The following is a 21,447-nucleotide window of genomic DNA, read 5'->3' on the forward strand; positions in this document are numbered from 1 at the left end:
GGAAAGGACGTGATCGACATTTTTCCCATATCCTCATCCTTGCCTAACCCGAGCTTAAACTCGAGTCATATCGACAAAACCTTGTGAAGAAGGAACCTGCATCCCCGGAAGCATACACGATTGCACTGCCATGAATGGATCAATGACGATTAAAGAACGAAGCTGCAATGACATGAAATTACAGCAGAGTCCCGCTAATCCGAACCCCGGTAATTCGAACGTTCGGTTGATCCGAACATGAAAAATGTTAGTCTAAATATAGATAGTTGTGCGGTAAACTTCTGTAGATACACACTATTTTAATTTACACAGCACAGTAAACAAGTATTAGAAAAATCGGCAAGAAAACATTAGGTTTAAACAATGCATAACAATGAAAAAGGTGTCAAACATACTAAAATACAGCGGACATTTTATCCCTACTTCTTAGATAACAAAAACTCAGTCATTGTTTTTTGACGTAATGAAGACAGTCTGTTATGTGACGTATAGTTGCGTCATCGTCTCATAAACATTAAACATTAAATAACGTAGCGCGAGGTCAAGGACATCTGCTGCGTCAGTGTGTGGCACCAGCTCTCCTTTGTCGCTTTCAGGCTCATTGTCACTTCCCTCACAGCAGTCCACTTCTTCCTGGTCTTGAGTCACAGCAGCGTCAGTAAGGTTCTCCACACATGCCCCATCCGCTGCCATCCACTCATCTACGTCTCCTTCACTAGCTTCTTCACATCCAGATATTGTCTGTATCATTTGTAGTAGATTTTCATTTTCAACTAGGTTGTCCCGAAATTCAAGAGATGCCCACAGTTTTCTCAGAGTATTTTCTGAAATATTCTGCCATGCCTCAGCAGCCCCATAAAGAACATCCTTCACATTGGTCTTTTTTATTTTGTCCACTAAAGGAATGCTATCATCTTGGATCAGAATTGTTTTCTGTAAATCAGTTTGAATGTTTGCAGTACGCCCTGGTCCATCGGCTGTAGATGTGGTGTAACATTTGGCAGCAAAAACTTCGTAGTTTCGCGATCACATAATTCCTCAGTGCTGGGGTGAGATGGCGCGTTATCAATCAAAAGGATTGCACGGGGAGGCAAATGATTTTCCTGAGAAAACCGTCGAGCAGAGGGAACAAACCATTCTTTGAACAGCTTACCATCCATCCATGCTTTATTCTGGTTGCGGTAATATACGGGGAGGGACTCCATGTTGCAGTTTTTAAAAGCTCTGGGCCAGCAGATTTGCCGATCAACATTAAAGGCAGCTTGTGATTACCGGCAGCGTTGCTGCACGCTAATAAAGTCCCACGGTCTTTGCACATTTTAAAACCAGGAGCATGGTCTTCTGATTTGATGCTAGGCTTTTTGCTGGCAATGCCCTAAAATTAAGGCCAGTCTCGTCAGCGTTATAAATTTGTTGAGGAGAATACTTTCCCTCTCCTATCATTTTTTCAAACTCACCCAAGTATTCCTTCACTACATCACGGTCAGAAGAAAGCTTCTCTCCAGTAATTGTTAGCTCTCGGATTCCATGATGTTTTTTTAATCTGTCCAACCAACCCATACTCGCACTAAAAGACGCATCAAAATTCGTTATCTTGTGCAGGTAAACAGCCTTCTCCTGAACCAATGCTCCACTCAGAGGAGTTCCCCTTTCTCTTTCCTGCGTAAACCAAAGTAAAAGAGCTTCATCCACTTTATCGTACTGGGACTGTTTCAAAGTCTGCCGAATTTCGAGTGTTTTTTTCCCGAAGACGTTGCACAAGACTGTTCAAGTTTCACTCGGTTCTTCTTCCAATCAGAAATAGTTACTTCACCATCACCCATTTCCGTTGCCAGTTTAGATACATTCTCACCATTGTCTATCCACTTCACAGCACGCAGTTTTTCTTTGAGAGTTAACGTTGGGGGTTTTCGTTTACGCATGACGAAAATACGTACACCACTACACCTGAACGAATGCAATACAACTGTTACGAGTGCCAACGATCGATAACTAACATAACCAAGTGCTTTGCGAGCCAACTAGCACTGCATTGACCACAGACACTACAAAGGTCTCAACAATGCACAACAACTAGGGCAGGGAGTGAGAGTGAGCCATTGTTCCCACACTTGTTCCCATTTGTTACCATGGTGTACCTACTTATCTCCTTTGTACACTTCATTCTAGAAACCCGTCACCGTAATTTCGCCTAATCCGAACAAATCGGTAATGCGAACAAGGTCCGGTCCCAATTACTTCGGATTAACGGGACTGTCTTGTCTATCAGTGCGAAACATTCACACGTACTGAACCTGCCATACAATCAGTAAGCACAGGAAAACAAAAATGTTTGCCGGACCGGGATTCAAACGCAGAGTCCCAGCTTATTGGGAGTAGTCGCCTCAATCATTAGTTTTTTTCCTTCGACGTTTTAAAATAACGTCACTGCCGTAGCGGCATACGTACGTAGTCATAAAAACTCGGAGAACATTGCACAGAACGTTGCTCGACCCGGTTAGATTCGACACGACAGTTACAAAGCTTCGAGAATACGGAATGTTGCTCTCGCTCGTGTTCGCTACGACAGGGGTCATGTACCAAAATGACAGATATACATTTCTGTTCATCCACAACGGGTAATGGTGTACATTAACGAGTATGGGAGTAGACACTTAAAAATAACAAACTGCCCTGAACATAAGACCACAGTATAAATGCCTGACTGTGCACTGATGTACAAAACTGAAGGACGAAAGAAACTTTCGCATGATGTGTCATTCCCAAATAACTTTGACGACACTTGCAACGAACTGCGACACTATTCTAGCGATCTTCGCACGCCGTCAGGCCTGACGCAAACTTTCGTTGTCACTGAGATTCCACCTATCATTTTTGAACACTTAACAAAAGAAATTCCCCATCGACTCTTTTACCTCAGTCGTGTTATTGCCACGAATCGCGAACTGGAACCTCTGGCAGTAGTGTACGGAAGCCATGGGTAAAAATATAAATGAAAATGAAACTTTTCTTCACCTCTGGGTTCTTAATCAGATAGCACGTCTTGTATTGAGAAGTCGGCGCCAAAACTGTGAATGTTGTTAATGTTGTCTGCCGCACAGTTTGGCACTAAAATGAACGGTGAAAGTGATGCTATGAAGGACCGTCCTCCATAAAGAATGTCGAAATACAGTAACAGAGGTAAGGAATGTATACATACGAACCCACCAAATAATATTTTGAAGTGAGAACATATTGCCTTTGAAATTGAAAGAAATGGTCAAGGCTGCTGTGCTCGCCACGATCAGGAAATTGATATTTGAATCGGGCACTGGAACTGATATTCAACTGTCACTACATATTCAGAAGAGTAGCCGTTTAATGACGCACTTTCACGAGTGTTTCCTTCTTCTTCTTCATCACTTTTCCACTTTTTGCGGGTTACCTTTGGCTTCTGTACTTGTGATGCCACGCACGCCTTGGGTGGCAAAGTGTTATCGCCACATCAGAAATGGATTAACTGGAGATCAACAATCCTTTGAGGCCAGCACTGACATTCGTATATGAACCAATTAATTTTGACTATGATTTGATTCGTGATTTTATAAGTTTTGCGCGGATGGAGTTTAGTAAGGTTCGCCATGATGACATTTTCCGTCATAAGGGAGCCGTTTGCGCGACGTTTGAACGGTCTGGCGACCTAAAGTACAAAGATTAGCCTGCCCAAAACTGTGCAAATCACCAGAGTTACGTTGTCTGTTCAAAGCATAGCCATCTGTGAAGTCGGTCGTTTTCTTCAAAATCCTGGGTTTGTTTGCCTTCACAGCAAGTGTTCTGCCCTAGTGGGACCAGAATTCTTCTACCGTCAAGGCGCTTTTCCTTGGCTAGTGGCGTCACTCTCATTTGCTACGAATCGTCAACAATTTCCTCACACGTAATAACTTTTTTGTGTTTATAAGGTTATAATATTCTTTTGCTATTCTATAAGTAGAAGAAACACCGTAAAAGGGAATATAAAAAAACATAAAATTTAAATTTTTGCAGTGTATTTAGTCAATGTTGATTGTGGTGTCGAACGTTACACGTTAAGTATCGGTGTGCAATCTGATTGTATTTGACATCAACAAGATTCTAGACATTCGATCGAGGTGTTCCTGCGCCCATGTGCAAATCTCTGGTAGGTGGTCTGAGCAGAGGTCCCATTTCTGTACTCCATAACTAGGAGGCGCTACTGGATGATGCTGGCGCGTTCTCTGACTTTAATTTTCGTCAAGCATTGACTTGGGGAGTTATATGTACACTGAAGTTCGAATTTCCATCGTTCAATGCGCGACAGTCAAATTATTGATCCTCCTGATTTACACCTTAGCCAACCACATTAATTAAAATGCGCTTAAACGTACAAGCAACACGGCAAGTACAGTAAGAACGTACATTTTACGTTACTTGATTTTTTAAATTTCTGAACTCTGTACACTGTGCTAATAAAAGAAAATTATTTTCTGTCACACTTGTTTATTAAAACGTTCATTTTCACTGGAATTACCAAGTTGCGGAGTTGCTGGGTGGGGGGGGGGGGGGGGGGAGGGAATCATAGAGGGAGACCAAGAGATGAGTACAAATTCAGGAGGATGTATGTTGCAGTGGTTTTTCGGAGATAAAGAGGCTTGCACATGGTAGAATAACAGCATGGAGAGCGGCGTCAAACCAGTCTTGGGACTGAAGACCACAACAACATCAGAGTGAAAGTTGCCTATTAATTCGCCAATTCCAGCGCTTCACATTCTAGTAGATCGCAACAGCTATTTTTGCAATCTTCAATCCTTATTTTCAGCTTCGATTAATCGATATAAGCTCTTCGAGCAACCACTTTGCATGGTTGCTGAGGCGACGTCATATCATTGGCTAGTCAGTTTATCTGTTGCAAACCCTTCGCTGGTTAAAAGCCACAACGAAGTCTTTGTTTAAATTAACATTCCCATTCTGTGTTGTGATGTTGATGATTTCCGCTCATGGTACTGCATTTGGATGGTTTCTGTTCGGTGTTACACCTTCGAAGAAACATTGGGTTTGCATGGAGACAATCTGTGCTGGTGTCGAGATTCTACAGCTGTTATAGAGTTGGGTGAGATTATTTCAATTATTTGCTATGTATGTTATTTAGAGGACTGCTGGATAAATTTCTGCACCCTTTGGTCGCGATTACACCGCGTTCAAGCACGCGTTATTCATCCGCCCGGTAAAGTGGAATCTCATAGTTGCGAAAACTTGGTTGAATAGAAGCTGATTACAGCGCCTCATATCATTTTTCCAATCCGTCGTCCTTCGGATTCAAAGTAGCCATCATCTCACCACTTAAAAACTACATTAAATCTACTTTTTTTTTAAATTCGCACTCCGGGAACGTATTACTCCGATTACTGATTGTGAAACTGAGTTTTTATCTGCGGTTTTGAGGACGCAGATAGACTTGTAAACTAATTCCGTGTGTTTAGATAGCAATATATATGCTTACGAACCAAATTCTTTCTGCATAGTAACGATCAAACCAAATCATTCTTTCTTACTTAGACATAATGTAGTGCCACGTTCTACGGCCTCCACTATGTTGTATCATTCCACACAAGGTCCGTGAATACTTTGGCGTATACATATTTAGTCGCAGGTATAAAACATTAGTAAGAAGGAGTTTCTTTTGCCATGCTATCGGGTTACAGACGCAGACAGTTCGACAGGTGTTTTTTCGACGGCCACTGCATACTAAATACTATGCGGAGTGACGTCTCACATTAGTGTGGTGTTAAGTGAAAATGATACAGCTTATGTTATCATCCTGATAGCTTAATTCTTCTTTTGTGCTTAAAGTTAGTGATTACAGAACTGAGGAAACATCGTCGTTCAGACAGCTAGGTGACGTAAACAAAAAGCTAACACTTGTTAAATTCTGGATCACTATATTGCTAAATCATTATTTGCTCGTTAACATTCAAATGGTAGCCGCTCTAAGCTTACTTTCAATTGCGCTATATTATGTAAGTGTGTGTGAGTGTGTGTGTGTGTGTGTGTGTGTGAGAGAGAGAGAGAGAGAGAGAGAGAGAGAGAGAGAGAGAGAGAGAGAGAGAGAGAGAGACTACTTCTCAAAAAATGGTTCAAATGGCTCTGAGCACTATGGGACTTAACTTCTGAGGTCATCAGTCTCCTAGACTTAGAACTACTTAAACCTAACTAACGTAAGGACGTCACACACATCCATGCCCGAAGCAGGATTGGACCCTGCGACTACTTCTCCTAAACTTTACGAGTGAGGTAGCGTATCCAAATTGTTTTCTGAGGCGTAAAATTTATACCAATTGCATAGCTTAATGGTTCAGGACTCAGCTGTCACTAACCACAGAAGTAGTACACTGTCTTTTCTGTCGCACATATAGCTTTAAAAAGGTAATGTAAAAATTGCTCCCGGGGTATGCCAGAGAATTGTTACAGGGGCGTTGCTGTTTACTGTAGACGTGTCCAACCTCTTACCTTACCTGGGCCCCGTTGGAAGAAGACGAGTATTTTTGGGGCGCACTTAACACTGACGATAACCTCCGAGAAACAGAAAGAAAGGTGAGGGGTGGGGGCGGGGGGGGGGGGGGGGGGGGAACCAGTGAGAAAATAGCAGCATCATGTGGCGGGAGTTTCAATTAGAAAATATTCCATTTATCGTAACTTAACATAAAAGGAGAAAGAGTTTCAAGAAATCCTTTTTTACTGATTGTGTGATACGTGCTCACTTCTTGGGCGACATTGATATTTGCTTTGGGCTTAGGGTTGTACACACCTGGTTTAGAACGTACACTGATGTGCAAAACTTAACCGACAAAGTAACTTCGATAAGATGCGTCACTGTCCCTGGACATGACTCCCAGTATACCATTTTCTCCTGCTGTTCTCATATGACCAGAAATCCTCGTCTTCTTTTCTCGTCACTTATCCCCACCATATTCAGATTGAGCCTTAAGATTTCCCTTTTCATATTTTCTAGCTTCCCCGTGAAAAAAAAAATGGCTCTGAGAACTATGGGACTCAACTTCTGAGGTCATTAGTCCCCTAGAACTTAGGACTAGTTAAACCTAACTAACCTAAGGACATCACACACATCCATGCCCGAGGCAGGATTCGAACCTGCGACCGTAGCGGTCTCGCGGTTCCAGACTGCAGCGCCTAGAATCGCACGGCCACTTCGGCCGGCGCTTCCCCGTTACTTTCAAACTTTTCACATTCCACGCCTCTACTCTAAGAACATTACCCTTTCGTTGGTTAATCAATCTTCCTCGTGGTCATCTCCCCCTTGGCAGTCCCCATCCGAAGATCCGAATGGGGCACTAGTCCGGAATATTTTCCCTATGGAGATATCATCACAACACTTTTTCGGTGGCCGGCCGTTGTGGCCGAGCGGTTCTAGGCGCTTCAGTCCGGAACCGCACTGCTGCTACGGTCGCAGGTTCGAATCCTGCCTCGGGCATGAATGTGTGTGATGTCCTTAGGTTAGTTAGGTTTAAGTAGTTCTAAGTCTAGGGGACTAATGGTTCAAATGGCTCTGAGCGCTATGAGACTTAACTTCTGAGGTCATCAGTCCCCTAGAACTTAGAACTAGTTAAACCTAACTAACCTAAGGACATCACACACATCCATGCCCGAGGCAGGATTCGAACCTGCGACCGTAGCGAGATGCTTAGAGCCATTTGAACCATTTGAATTTTTTCGGTTACAGGCAACCCGTCCTGGGATCTCCATTATGTATCTTTAAAGCGGTGGTTTCCAGTGCTTCTGCATCCTCATGCCATTGGTCATTGCTGAGTCATCCGCCTTTTAGGGGCAGTTTCCCATCCCAAGGGCACGGTAGTGACCTGAGCCTCTGTCCGCCCCTCAGCTCTTTAACAAGGTCGTTAGCAGAACGAGGGTGACATCTTATGCCGGAAGCCTTCGGTGGCCATTGCTGATGGTTTTTATTCAAGAATTTAAGCAGTGGCGGGATTCCAGCCTCGGATCGAGCACGTTTTGGATGATAGTATAGGACGATACCCTTATACCACGGGACCACCGGGAGGATTGTAAAAGTAACACTGGTTAAATATGTGGGAGAAAGCAACCAGATATGTGTAAAGTGAAATGGCCGCACAAAAGAGATGTGAGGCTGAGATTCATTGGAGGAATCTTAATAAAATGCAGTTCACTTACGAAACAAATGGCCCATAAAACACTAGTTCACCTGATTCTTGACTTACTAGTGTCAATCTGCCATACGTATGAAGCTGGATCAATAGATGGGATAGAGAAGGTCCAGAGAAGAGTGGCGCATTTCGTCACGACATCTTTAGGAACCGCGAGAGAGTTACAGAAACTGTCAACAAATTCCAGTAGCAGACGCTATAAAAAAAGCTTTGTGTGCCACAGAGACGTTTACTACAGAAAAGTCGAGAGCGTAACCCCAAGAAAGAAATGGCAACGTAGTATCTCCTTCCTCTTGCATCTTGCGAATTGTCCACTTCGAGGAAAACAGAGAAAAAGTCAGTTGTTCTCGCCGTATACTATTCACAAAGGGAACTATGAAGTTGGAGGGGGAGGGGGACTAATATTGGTTTCAGAAGTACCCACGCACTGTGAAGTGGGTCGTGGAATGTAGATGCAGATGCAGCAAGTTGCGTTGATGAACTTTAAGAGGAAAATCGTGAAAGTTTTCAATAGCTCGAGTTTATGTTATTTTTTCTTCCTCTTCATCGACTTCTATATATCTCCAATATAATTTTCCATCGTGGAGACAATCGCCGTTCAGAGATATGAGTCTTTCCCTTGTAGCAGTGAGTTGTTCAGCTGCACGTGACTTTTCTCAATGACTATTAACAATTTTATTTTAAAAATTGAAGCATCAGGTCATCGGGAAACTTGATTTGCGACAAAATTGATAAGGTTTTCGCGTCCATGGCAAATTACGTGTTGGATTCTGCCTCGAGTTCTTCGGCTGACGTTTTCTGATGATTTTCTGACGTTTCACCAGCACGAATGGCTGGCATTTTCAAAGCTTCAGTCTCCGTTACCGGTAGCGGGCGCAGATAATGTGCACCTGGCGTGCCAACGTCCAAACGCTTTTCCGTTGGCATTTCCAGTGCGGTTCTCCCCTTGCTACCTACAAACGATCAACGATTACCCTTTCTAGACGTGTTGGTTACGACAGATGGTGAAAACCTAGGACACAGCGTATTTAGAAAACCGTCACATACAGACTGATTTCTGCATAAACTGTCGAATCACCAACCGAGCTCGAAACAAGGCATAATTAACACGTTCGTGATAGGCGCAAGACGAATATGTGACCCGAAACATACCAGACGTCAACGCAACACCTAGGAAACGTTCTGAGGAGTAATGAGTACTTTACAAGTTACATGAAAAGTGTAGCTAAATCAAACACGCGGCGAACTCTCATATCGGAAGAAGAAATTTTGAGTAGGGCCTTTCTGCCGTACATTCTCCAGAGTGACGGACAGAATCGGCCTATGTTGCGCATACCCGACGTAAGAACTATTTATAAACCGGCAAAGAAGATCAAAGAGTGTCTCAGATCGGCAAAGGAGAAAAAGAATCCACTTGCAATGTCGGGAGCAAGCCGTGTATGAGGTTCATGAATAGACGATAAATTGTAAGTAGGATGTTTAGGTTTTTATGTTGGTAACGTCACGTAGCGCTCTGTATGAAAATCACTGACTGTGCTGTGTGCAGTCTGTGGCTGGTTTGCGTTGTTGGAATTCGCTATTGTTGTATATATATATATATATATATATATATATAGGGTTATTACAAATGATTGAAGCGATTTCACAGCTCTACAATAACTTTATTATTTGAGATATTTTCACAATGCTTTGCACAAACATACAAAAACTCAAAAAGTTTTTTTAGGCATTCGCAAATTTTCGATATGTGCCCCTTTAGTGATTCGGCAGACATCAAGCCGATAATCAAGTTCCTCCCACTCTCGGCGCAACATGTCCCCATCAATGAGTTCGAAAGCATCGTTGATGCGAGCTCGCAGTTCTGGCACGTTTCTTGGTAGAGGAGGTTTAAACACTGAATCTTTCACATAACCCCACAGAAAGAAATCGCATGGGGTTAAGTCGGGAGAGCGTGGAGGCCATGACATGAATTGTTGATCATGATCTCCACCACGACCGATCCATCGGTTTACCAATCTCCTGTTGAAGAAATTTTTCTGCTTTAGCCTTTTCCGTAAGATTTTCCAAACCGTCGGCTGTGGTACGTTTAGCTCCCTGCTTGCTTTATTCGTCGACTTCCGCGGGCTACGCATGAAACTTGCCCGCACGCGTTCAACCGTTTCTTCGCTCACTGCAGGCCGACCCGTTGATTTCCCCTTACAGAGGCATCCAGAAGCTTTAAACTGCGCATACCATCGCCGAATTGAGTTAGCAGTTGGTGGATCTTTGTTGAACTTCGTCCTGAAGTGTCGTTGCACTGTTGTGACTGACTGATGTGAGTGCATTTCAAGCACGACATACGCTTTCTCGGCTCCTGTCGCCATTATGTCTCACTGCGCTCACGAGCGCTCTGGCGGCAGAAACCTGAAGTGCGGCTTCAGCCGAACAAAACTTTATGAGTTTTTCTACGTATCTGTAGTGTGTCGTGACCATATGTCAATGAATGAAGCTACAGTGAATTTATGAAATCGCTTCAATCATTTGTAATAGCCCTATATATATATATATATATATATATATATATATATATATATATATATATATGACTTTTGAACATTATTAAGGTAAATACATCGTTTGTTCTCTATCAAAATCTTTCATTTGCTGACTATGCCTATCAATAGTTAGTGCCTTCAGTAGTTAGAATCCTTTATTTAGCTGGCAGTAGTGGCGCTCGCTGAACTGCAGTAGTTCGAGTAACGAAGATTTTTGTGAGGTAAGTGATTCATGAAAGGTATAGGTTATTGTTAGTAAGGGCCATTCTTTTGTAGGAATTTTTGAAAGTCAGATTTCGTTGCGCTAAAAATATTGTGTCAGTTCAGTGTTGATCAGAATAAGTAAAGAGAGAAATGCCTCAGTACGTTCAGTTTTGCTCAGCTGTCTGAAAATCAAATAACATAGAGGTTTATCACCACAGTAATTCATCAATTTTTCTAAGGGGATGTTTTAAATTCAACACGAGGATCAACGAACGTAAGTGGCACTACAGGTTTGGGCAGGTGAAGAAATTGGCTGTGGCGGGAGCACGCGTTGTATGAAAGCGGACCACAAAATAAAACTGGCCGACACGAAAGTTCTTGCTGTAGCTAAAGAGCCACCACACCTACTTGTTCAGGGAAGCTACAGATATCCACATACGTGAGAGCAGCTTCAACAACAAAGAGGAAACCCTCAAGATGAAATGGTTCTGAATTCCTGTGCTCCAGCGAACGATCGATGTAAATAGTAAATGGAAGAACCACAGCGGTAATAACCACGGAGAAACCATCGGACTTGGCGTGCCAGGTGCATATAATCAGCGGCCGCGAGCTCGATTCCACTCCACCACTAGTAATGTAGAGTGAACTTTGACAAGGCCAACCTCTCGTGTTGGCGAAACGTCAGACAAATTGTCAAACAAACGTCAGCCGAAGGAAGGAGCTAACAGGCAACTGAAGTATATCCGTTACACACACACTTATACACAGCTTTACTAAGCGACGTCAGCAGATGATGTGCTAATTTATACTAACGATTATGTTTGCTTTTCTCATTTTCAGAGTCGAGATGACGCAGGGACGCACACTCGTGGTGTTGGCAGCACTGCTGTCCACGTCAGCTGCTTCGTATATGGTCGGAATCGGAATCGCTGACATTACAGGGCCACCGGTGGAAGTCACTTTCGTAAGTACCCTCTTTCATGTGCCAGCAAAATTTCTAACAGTCTCGAACTACTCGTATTTCAAGCCCATTTTGTATATTAACTTTCATTTCTCGAGTACACTCTTGCGGAGAAACTCCTACGTTTTACCTTTCTGTGTCGTATGAATACGTGTCTAAATGGATTTTCGAAACCGGGAATATGATAATTGTTACTAAAGTTATTAGTCTATTTAAAAAGTGGTAAATAAAGACACGAGCAGCTACAGAGGATAGCAGGGCTTGAAATCCTTAATAATAGCCTACAAACTAAGGGAAAGGCGTTAACTTCTGTTGATCACTGACTTTAGAAATGGTCTAACATGTGCGCTCCGTAGGTGTAGAAACGGTAACTGTTTCCAACTTACTGCAGTGGAGTAGAGGAAGACGAAAACGAACAGTTTGATACGGGACACATGTGCCTTACCAAATCGGGAAAGTACTTCAAGTAGACCTACGAAAATACGGAAAACACAAGTGCATGTGTGGGCGTAGCGTGAGATTTCCAATATTCAAAATGGTTCAAATGGCTCTGAGGAATATGGGACTTAACAGCAGAGGTCATCAGTCCCCTAGAACGTAGAACTACTTAAACCCAACTAACCTAAGGACATCACACATATCCATGCCCGAGGCAGGATTCGAACCTGCGACGTAGCAGTCGCGCGGTTCCGGACTGAAGCGCCTAGAACCGCCCGGCCACCACGGTTGGTATTTCCAATATTCTCTCGCTCTCTTCGCACAAACTATTAGTCCTAGAGAAGAAATGAATAGGTTCTCTCTTGTAGCAACTTTTGGCTCATTCCCCAACCAGTCAGGATTTTTAGTATGTTTTTCATGGCACTCCCGCCTACTACTTCACAAAAATTTGCGACTGCACTATTTGTGTTCCACATTCCACATTTTTGATCTTCATTGATTGCGATATTACTCCACCAGCTTAGTCATGCACCACAAATTGTAAAACATTCGTGTAAATTTTACCTGTTTTGTAAATTTTAACACCATAAAATTAACAATTATATCGTTTCGTTTGTCTGGCCTTCTTACTACGAAAACTGCAGTGCTTGCACGGGTTAAGTTTAGATAGAATTGTAAAAGTAGTTAGTTTTTGCGTGGTATTTACAAAAGGCTTTTTTTATTTCATTACCCTCATGGGAAATTTTAAATTGATTAATAATCTAAATTATTAATCTAATCTAAATTAATCTAAATAATCTAAATTATTAGAAGAAATTTTAAATTAATAATAATAGACGGTTAAACCGGTGGCGTAATAGCTCGGTCAATGAAAACCAAAAAAAGTCGAACATGGGAAATGATTCGTGTAGTAACAGAATTTTGCACAGCGGTAGCAGTGTGTGCCATGAAGGACGTACTAAAAATCCTGACGGTTTGGCGTGTGAGATGGGGAGAGGGGCAGTTGCGCTTTTGTTGAATAACTCTAAAAGCGCGGCCTCTGGTGAAAGTGTATCCCAGTAAAAATCAAACTAAATTAAAATTGCTACAAAGGAGGCCCTATTCATTTTTTTTACTTGCGACTAATAGTTTGCGCGAAGAGAGGGAGAGGATATTGAGAAACTCACTCTACGCGTATGTGCTGTCATTTATATGGGTTTCGTAGCCCGATTTGAGGTAGTTGCCCGACTTGATAGACTACAAGTGTTTTACATCTCGACTTCCCAAATACTACTGTGGTACGCTGTAAACAGTCACCCTATATTCATCGTTAAAATGATTGTAAAACAGAGAAAATACACTCCTGGAAATTGAAATAAGAACACCGTGAATTCATTGTCCAAGGAAGGGGAAACTTTATTGACACATTCCTGGGGTCAAATACATCACATGATCACACTGACAGAACCACAGGCACATGGACACAGGCAACAGAGCATGCACAATGTCGGCACTAGTACAGTGTATATCCACCTTTCGCAGCAATGCAGGCTGCTATTCTCCCATGGAGACGATGCACGTGCAGACCGCGTGAGACGACGCTTCATCCAGTCCCAAACATGCTCAATGGGGGACAGATCCGGAGATCTTGCTGGCCAGGGTAGTTGACTTACACCTTCTAGAGCACGTTGGGAGGCACGGGATACATGCGGACGTGCGTTGTCCTGTTGGAACAGCAAGTTCCCTTGCCGGTCTAGGAATGGTAGAACGATGGGTTCGATGACGGTTAGGATGTACCGTGCACTATTCAGTGTCCCCTCGACGGTCACCAGTGGTGTACGGCCAGTGTAGGAGATCGCTCCCCACACCATGATGCCGGGTGTTGGCCCTGTGCCTCGGTCGTATGCAGTCCTGATTGTGGCGCTCACCTGCACGGCGCCAAACACACATACGACCATCCATGGCACCAAGGCAGAAGCGACTCTCATCGCTGAAGACGACACGTCTCCATTCGTCCCTCCATTCACGCCTGTCGCGACACCACTGGAGGCGGGCTGCACGATGTTGGGGCGTGAGCGGAAGACGGCCTAAAGGTGTGCGGGACCGTAGCCCAGCTTCATGGAGACGGTTGCGAATGGTCCTCGCCGATACCCCAGGAGCAACAGTGTCCCTAATTTGCTGGGAAGTGGCGGTGCGGTCCCCTACGGCACGGCGTAGGATCCTACGGTCTTGGCGTGCATCCGTGCGTCGCTGCGGTCCGGTCCCAGGTCGACGGGCACGTGCACCTTCCGCCGACCACTGGCGACAACATCGATGTACTGTGGAGACCTCACGCCCCACGTGTTGAGCAATTCGGCGGTACGTCCACCCGGCCTCCCGCATGCCCACTATACGCCCTCGCTCAAAGTCCGTCAACTGCACATACGGTTCACGTCCACGCTGTCGCGGCATGCTACCAGTGTTAAAGACTGCGATGGAGCTCCGTGTGCCACGGCAAACTGGCTGACACTGACGGCGGCGGTGCACAAATGCTGCGCAGCTAGCGCCATTCGACGGCCAACACCGCGGTTCCTGGTGTGTCCGCTGTGCCGTGCGTGTGATCATTGCTTGTACAGCCCTCTCGCAGTGTCCGGAGCAAGTATGGTGGGTCTGACACACCGGTGTCAATGTGTTCTTTTTTCCATTTCCAGGAGTGTATGTCGCAGAAACGCATTTATTCTTCACACACGTAATGAAAGCTTTCGACAGTCTATATACCATAAATCTTTGGAAGGTGCTACCATAATTTCAGAAAGAAAGAAAAAAAACTGGTAAACAAATACTACAAGGTCTGCATTGGGGGCGTATCATGTACAGTTTTTGATATTGTACATCGAGATAATAAAACGCTGGAAAGCGATCGCTAATGCAGGAATTACAGACAGAAAGACCATAGCAGGCTGTATGCTGTTTGCGAATGGTACAGTAGTTTTGATAGGAAATGAAGAAATTTTATGAAGGTTGAATTTAATCTGTAGGCAAAGACTACGATGTGAGGTCATATATCATAATACATCGCAGCAACTCGGTTCTACCACAGTCAAAATTTAAGCAGCTTGGAATTATTGCACAAATCTTGTCGCTTACGTAATTTAACCATTTACAAAATGAATTTACTTCTAACATTCAAAAATAAAAAACCAACGTAATTATTTCAATGAATGCAGTATTGAGAGACAAGCCATGATATTGGTCAGAAAAAATGTAGTGCACTTTAACACGCACTATATTATGTTATTTTGCGTTATGGGCACTAGAACATTGGAATAGATACAGTAACAGATAATACAGTTCAAATATAAGTACCACAAATTCACTCGAATGCGTTATTGTTATCGTAACTCAATAAATTAAACTGAAAAGGTGGGACACTGGTAGTTTAAAGAGGTTTCTGGTTTTGTAGTAGATCTGTACTCGAAACCAGAACGTCTGCTATTCGGGGGCAAATTCTCTGTTGACAGAGCTATCCAGGTACGATTCACAACCTGCACTCACTTCCCAAATTTCATTGTCCTGCATATCTTGCGGGTCTAGCACCCGTGGGAGAAAGAGTGTTATGAATAAATGACTTAGTCATAGCTTTGGGAATTGTTCCCAGATGTCAGGTCTGTTTGCTTGTTCTTTCCATACCGATGTATAACCTGATTATCCACCTAGGATATAACGAAATGCGAGGACAGCTCCTAATAGTCCTACATGGATGCACCTTTCCGAACAACTGGACGAATCTCGCATATGACGGTTGGTCTATAGTTACGTTTGTTTTTTATAATATGTGGAGAAGATTCCAGTGCCCAATGGCCTACAGATCCCAAGCAATTAAACATTTTTTGCGGGAACGTGATAGCTACAGTGTAGTGTTGACAGAACTGATCAACAGTTTTACATTTCCGATGACTTCTCCTCGTTCAAAAGTGCTATCGTGTCTTTGACACAGAAATTGTTTACGCTACGAACAGAAAATTCAGTGCTCTATGGTGACAGCTTACATGGCAAATCTTACTTATACATACAGTGGTGTACTTCGTTTCGTGAATTCCGTGTCTTGCGCCTACAGAACTGAGTTGCAGATATATATTCTGACTTGCAGTTTGTTTGCAGACTTTGTTCTGACGTGTTTCTGCCGCTTGTTATCTCTGTAAAAGATCATCGTATCTCCGATGGCTTTGACCTGCCTTTATCTGGTGTTCACAGCCGCGATACAAGAGGCCTAGGTCGCGTCGGGCGAAATCTGCCGATAGGTGTCATGAGTGCGTGCAAACCTATAGGCCGGCTCTATGCATAGAAAGCAGCACTAGGCTCCGCTTTTCGCATCAAGAGAAGGAGACGCCGGAGAGTACGTGCTATACACTGATAGTCCGTAGTATACTGCTGAATCTATGCAGGCCTCTTATCTTTCGATCATGTTTTCCTTGTTACTGGTGAGGAACTGGAGAGAACGCCTTTCTCTTAACAGTAAAGTTCATTGCAGTCAAATACTTGCAAATAATATTTCAGTGGCTTAGCCAGTTGGGACTTCTCACTCGTTTTCAGTATCCTACGAAGTACAAGGGCTATCCGGAAAAAATATAGAAAAAAATAACTTTTTCATTTCAAAGCGATGCTTAAATATTTCTTTTCAACATAATCTTCTCACAGATTTAGGCACTCACAATAGCGGCGAACGAGGTTTGAAATTCCATTGTCGTCAAATTAAGCTTCAGTCAGTCACGTCCCCACCTTGCACCGAATTTTTGACAAACTAGCTTCTGTTCAACGATTTGCTGCAACCAACAAGGTGAAACTTGTGAATAGCTGAACGAGGGCTCTGTTATCGTGAATGGGCGGTCTTCTTCTCATCGACTTTGCGACCATTTCATCAGCCACAATGCTTGGTCGTCCATCTCGTTCATCATAGTGAACATCAGGCTGGCAACTTCTAAGCCGCATGCACTACTTGCGCAGTCCGCCGTCAGTGATTACGTTGTTTCCGTACACTTTACACAGTTGCCAATAAATTTCAAGTAGTTTATGGTTGTTTTTTTTGCTAACAAAAACCTTACTTCTGACCGCGCTGCACAACTCGTGGGATTTTCAGTTGCAGCAAATATTTAAAACTTTTATTGTGAAACAACGGGAAACGGCACGATCTTCTCGCTGCCAAGGCAGGATGCCGACTAAATGAACAAACGCTCAGGGCTGCCAGATTCTTCCGTTCTGCTTGTAGCCAACTGCTGAACAAAAATAGCCAAATCATCGTCAACTTTTTATAAATAAAAATAGGCAAAATATCATCATTTTCAACATTTATCATAGTTTTCCTAATTCTTGACTGAACTGTCATATGACTCGACAACGACAATCCAGAAATAAGTTCACTGAGGTGGCTGGTCATTCAATAACCGCTAAAACGCACTCCAGCACACTCAATACTTACACGCGCCAGACTTGACGTAACCGAGGAACCTTCCTCTTCAAACAAACATTTCGCTAGTCCAGCCGGGAATTGAACCAAGTTACTCTAACGAGAGAGCTGTGAAGCCAATCAAAATAAGAGGAAGAATCTGGAAGTACAGTAGTTACTAAATTATAGTTACATTTAAATACCACATTAAGTAATTTGAGAACTTGTAACACTTAGACATGAAATGCGTCAAGAATCAGTATATCAAAATTGTGCACGGGATATTCTCTTGCGCAGCCTCGGTTGCAAGAAACCACTTTCATCTTCTTCAGTATTGCTGTTTATAGCTGTTGAATAAGTTGAGCTATTGAATTTTGTAAACATGTCTTTAATACACACAAAATCGTCACAACACTTAGAGATGTGATGGACTTCAATTTGTAACAGTGCACTAACCATTTTTGTTTTCATTCTATTTCGACTTCCGTTTTCATTGCATTCATATTACTGAATACTCTTTCCACTACAGCATTAGAAATAGGTTGTAACATCAGCAATAACACGATTGCAGCTAACTCTTTGAAAATTAAAGAGCCTCGACCTTTTCTGTGGTTTAAAACTGTTGGCCAAAATTTGTATGAACTTGTCAAAATGTCGCATTCATAAAACTTAGCCCAGCTAACTTTATCAGTGGAGTTACGTTGATTATCAATAGTATCCATTCCATTTGTTAGGTAAATATTTATTAATGACAAATCTTTGAAATTCGCTTTTGATGCTCGTGACAGACATATCTTATGGCTGAAATATTGAAGTTTCTTAAAATGATTAAAGTCTGTGAGAAACTTTTTTAGAAGTTGGTAAATTAAAACAATTTTGACAACCCACGACAACATTCTGTACCTAGCTCAATATCTCTATTATCTAGGTATGCTAGATCGTTTTCAATGGTGAACAGAAACAAGTTTGAAAACCTTTCTAGCTAGTAATAACATGATCAACATTTTACCGTCATTATAGAAAAGTCCAATTTCGATATTTGTGTGCTGAAAAATTAGATTCGCTTTGGTTGGTTCAAATGGTTCTGAGCACCATGGGACTTACCTGCTGAGGTCATCAGTCCCCTAGAACTTAGAACTACTTAAACCTAACTTACCTAAGGACATCACACACATCCATGCCCGAGGCAGGATTCGAACCTGCTACCGTAGCGGTCGCGCGGTTCCAGACTGTAGCGCCTAGAACCACTCGGCCACCTCGGCCGGCCGATTCGCTTTATTTACCTAAAAAAGAACGAGTTTCATAAACGTTAAATATACATAGCTGGCATCATCTTGCAACATCTCTTTTAGTGTCATTCCTATCAACCAATTTTTTTCTTTGTCTGCCGTAGTACGAATATGCACTTATAGTTCTTCATAGTGTTATGATATTATATTACTGTATTACTCCTACTTGGCCACCTGATTTTGCTTAGCTGTACGAAAGTCAAATGTTTTTAGTTATTATTGAAAATTTTAAATAACATTTGCTCATCTAGTTTCGGTTATGGGCTTGAATGAAACCAGTTGTATATTTCCCTGTAAATCGAATATTTTGCAGGACGTACTTAAGATGCCTGTGATGCAGCATTGACAAACGGACAGAGCAAAAGCTTAATTCTGTACCCCATATATATTGCTACCATTGTCCGTATCAATCGGTACCATTATACTTACATTCAATGATAACTTTTGCATGTGCAACTTAAGTGCTTCACACACAATCACCGCCCTTGCCTTCTCAACGTCTGTTAATCCAAGAAAGTCGACGGTGACGTCCGTTTCACCTTGCTGTAATATCTCACGCAAATGCAAAGGTATTTTATGTCCCCCATGCCGGTGCTCTCGCCAGTAATTAATTATTAAAATTCGTTACCAATGTCAAGCAATATAGGATCAGGTAAACACAGTCCAGTAACGTGATTGGTGAGAGCACAGCATTTCGTCCTCTGAATTCTTACAGAGTTTTCACTAGTCCTCTTATTTGTTAAGACTTCTAGATCACCAACGGTTTTATCGATGGGTGCATTGCCACATGAAGAGATACTGATAGCTCTTCCTCCTTCCTTGATTCATTAACGACATCCACAAAATTACTTGATCTCTGCTGTTCTTTTTGTGGCCACCGACCTTTCATTTTTGAGACGCGAGATTTCCCAGTTACAGGCTTCTGCAGACCCTTCTTGTGGGGGCGTAGATATTTCCTACAAACTCTGCAAAAGGCTTCTTCGATGACAGCATCTTTTGAACGGTCCATCCTAAAGTGCAGTAGTATATATTATAGTCGAAATTAAGGTTCATTATTATGACCGTTTAGTTTAACCCTAATTACTTAAGGACACGCCGCAATTTAAGAATTAATAAAATATGTGGGTAACACATACCTTACGGTTACTCCTTTGCTTTCCATTCCCGGCGATATTTTTTAGGGCTTTCATGGATTCGGAAGTTCCCTAATCATAACCCACAGCCCACGATCTCTTCTCTACTTGAGCCCGTACAATTGTTGACTGGTGGGTCAGCTCAGTAACAATAGTTGACGACAGTGATATCTGGGATAGACTGTTACTGCACCATGAAAGAATGTAAGGCCAGCGCAAGTAAGCGGGGAGTACCACTCTTTTGGTCAGGTGTTGTTACGTCTTGAAATAAAGCAACACTCACGAGGAAGACAGGGAAATTATAGTATGTTCAACCGGTATCGTTAACAGTGATGTCCCAAGAGGAAATGTTTTATGATGGCTTTACTTGCATTCAAGTAAAAAATAGCTATTAAATCGCCAACTAATTTCTTTACTAGCCAAATCTGATTGCCAGTCGCCAAAGAGTTACAGGCAACTATTTTAATTTTTTTTTAAAGCGAAAAATGCGAAAAATCGCCGTACCTGGCACTCCTACAAACGCTGAGACAACAATATGCTGCAGGCGGAAACATAATCTACTTTCTGGATAGCCCCCACAGTACAATACGCTGTCAAAAATTACTGATTAGTAGGAATCGGATTGGGCACTGAAATGTTGTATGAGCGTATGTGTGTGATAGGGGAAAAAAACGGTAGATTCACAATCTATTCACACCTTTTCACGAAATGCAATAATGCCATTCATTCTGTCAGATTACTCACGATGTGTTGTGTGAGGTCGGTATACTGTAGATTTGCAAATTACTCGCACCGTTTCACGAAATGTAGTAATGCCCTCAATTCTGAAAGAATTGTCACAATAAAACATTCTCTATGCTATTTAAAGTAATTCAGCTTATCGTCTGGCACGGGATGCAGTTAAAAAAGAACGTTTTTTGACTCAAGAGACTTGCATTGAATGATGATGTAAGTTTTGAGACAAGGCAAACTATGCTCTTTTATTTTACAGACAGCCTTACATCACAGAGAATTCATTTTATTGTTTTGTAACAACGAGAAGAACTAGTGTATTGTTATATGGAGAATTCATCGCCATTCGCTCCTAAAATAATAACTACTGATAATATTTTTTATCAAGTAATTATTTAATTTATTGGTTTTTCATCATCAAGGGAACGGCTGATTTTGGATAACATCGGCACTTAACGTGATGGGAGTCTGTTGCTCAGCTTATCAAAGGAGATTAAGATTTAACGATCTTCTCGTCCAGACTCTAAGAGACCTCACATAAGCTCAAAGTCCAGAAGGATGGG

The 21,447-nt window shown here is 42.4% G+C and overlaps 1 protein-coding gene across 3 annotated transcripts in view; it reads left to right on the plus strand.

The window, feature by feature from the left end:
• The window catches only part of LOC126456884 (neutral ceramidase-like), a 511,604-nt gene that overhangs the window by 195,946 nt on the left and 294,211 nt on the right, over positions 1 to 21,447 (plus strand). For all 3 annotated transcript variants that reach the window (XM_050092711.1, XM_050092713.1, XM_050092712.1), the window contains one exon: positions 11,771 to 11,894. In XM_050092711.1, the coding sequence (XP_049948668.1) occupies positions 11,778 to 11,894 (117 nt within the window). In that variant the 5' untranslated portion in view covers positions 11,771 to 11,777. The remainder of the gene's footprint in view (positions 1 to 11,770; positions 11,895 to 21,447) is intronic.

This window comes from Schistocerca serialis, chromosome 2, assembly GCF_023864345.2.
Source record: "Schistocerca serialis cubense isolate TAMUIC-IGC-003099 chromosome 2, iqSchSeri2.2, whole genome shotgun sequence".
Lineage (NCBI taxonomy): Eukaryota > Metazoa > Arthropoda > Insecta > Orthoptera > Acrididae > Schistocerca > Schistocerca serialis.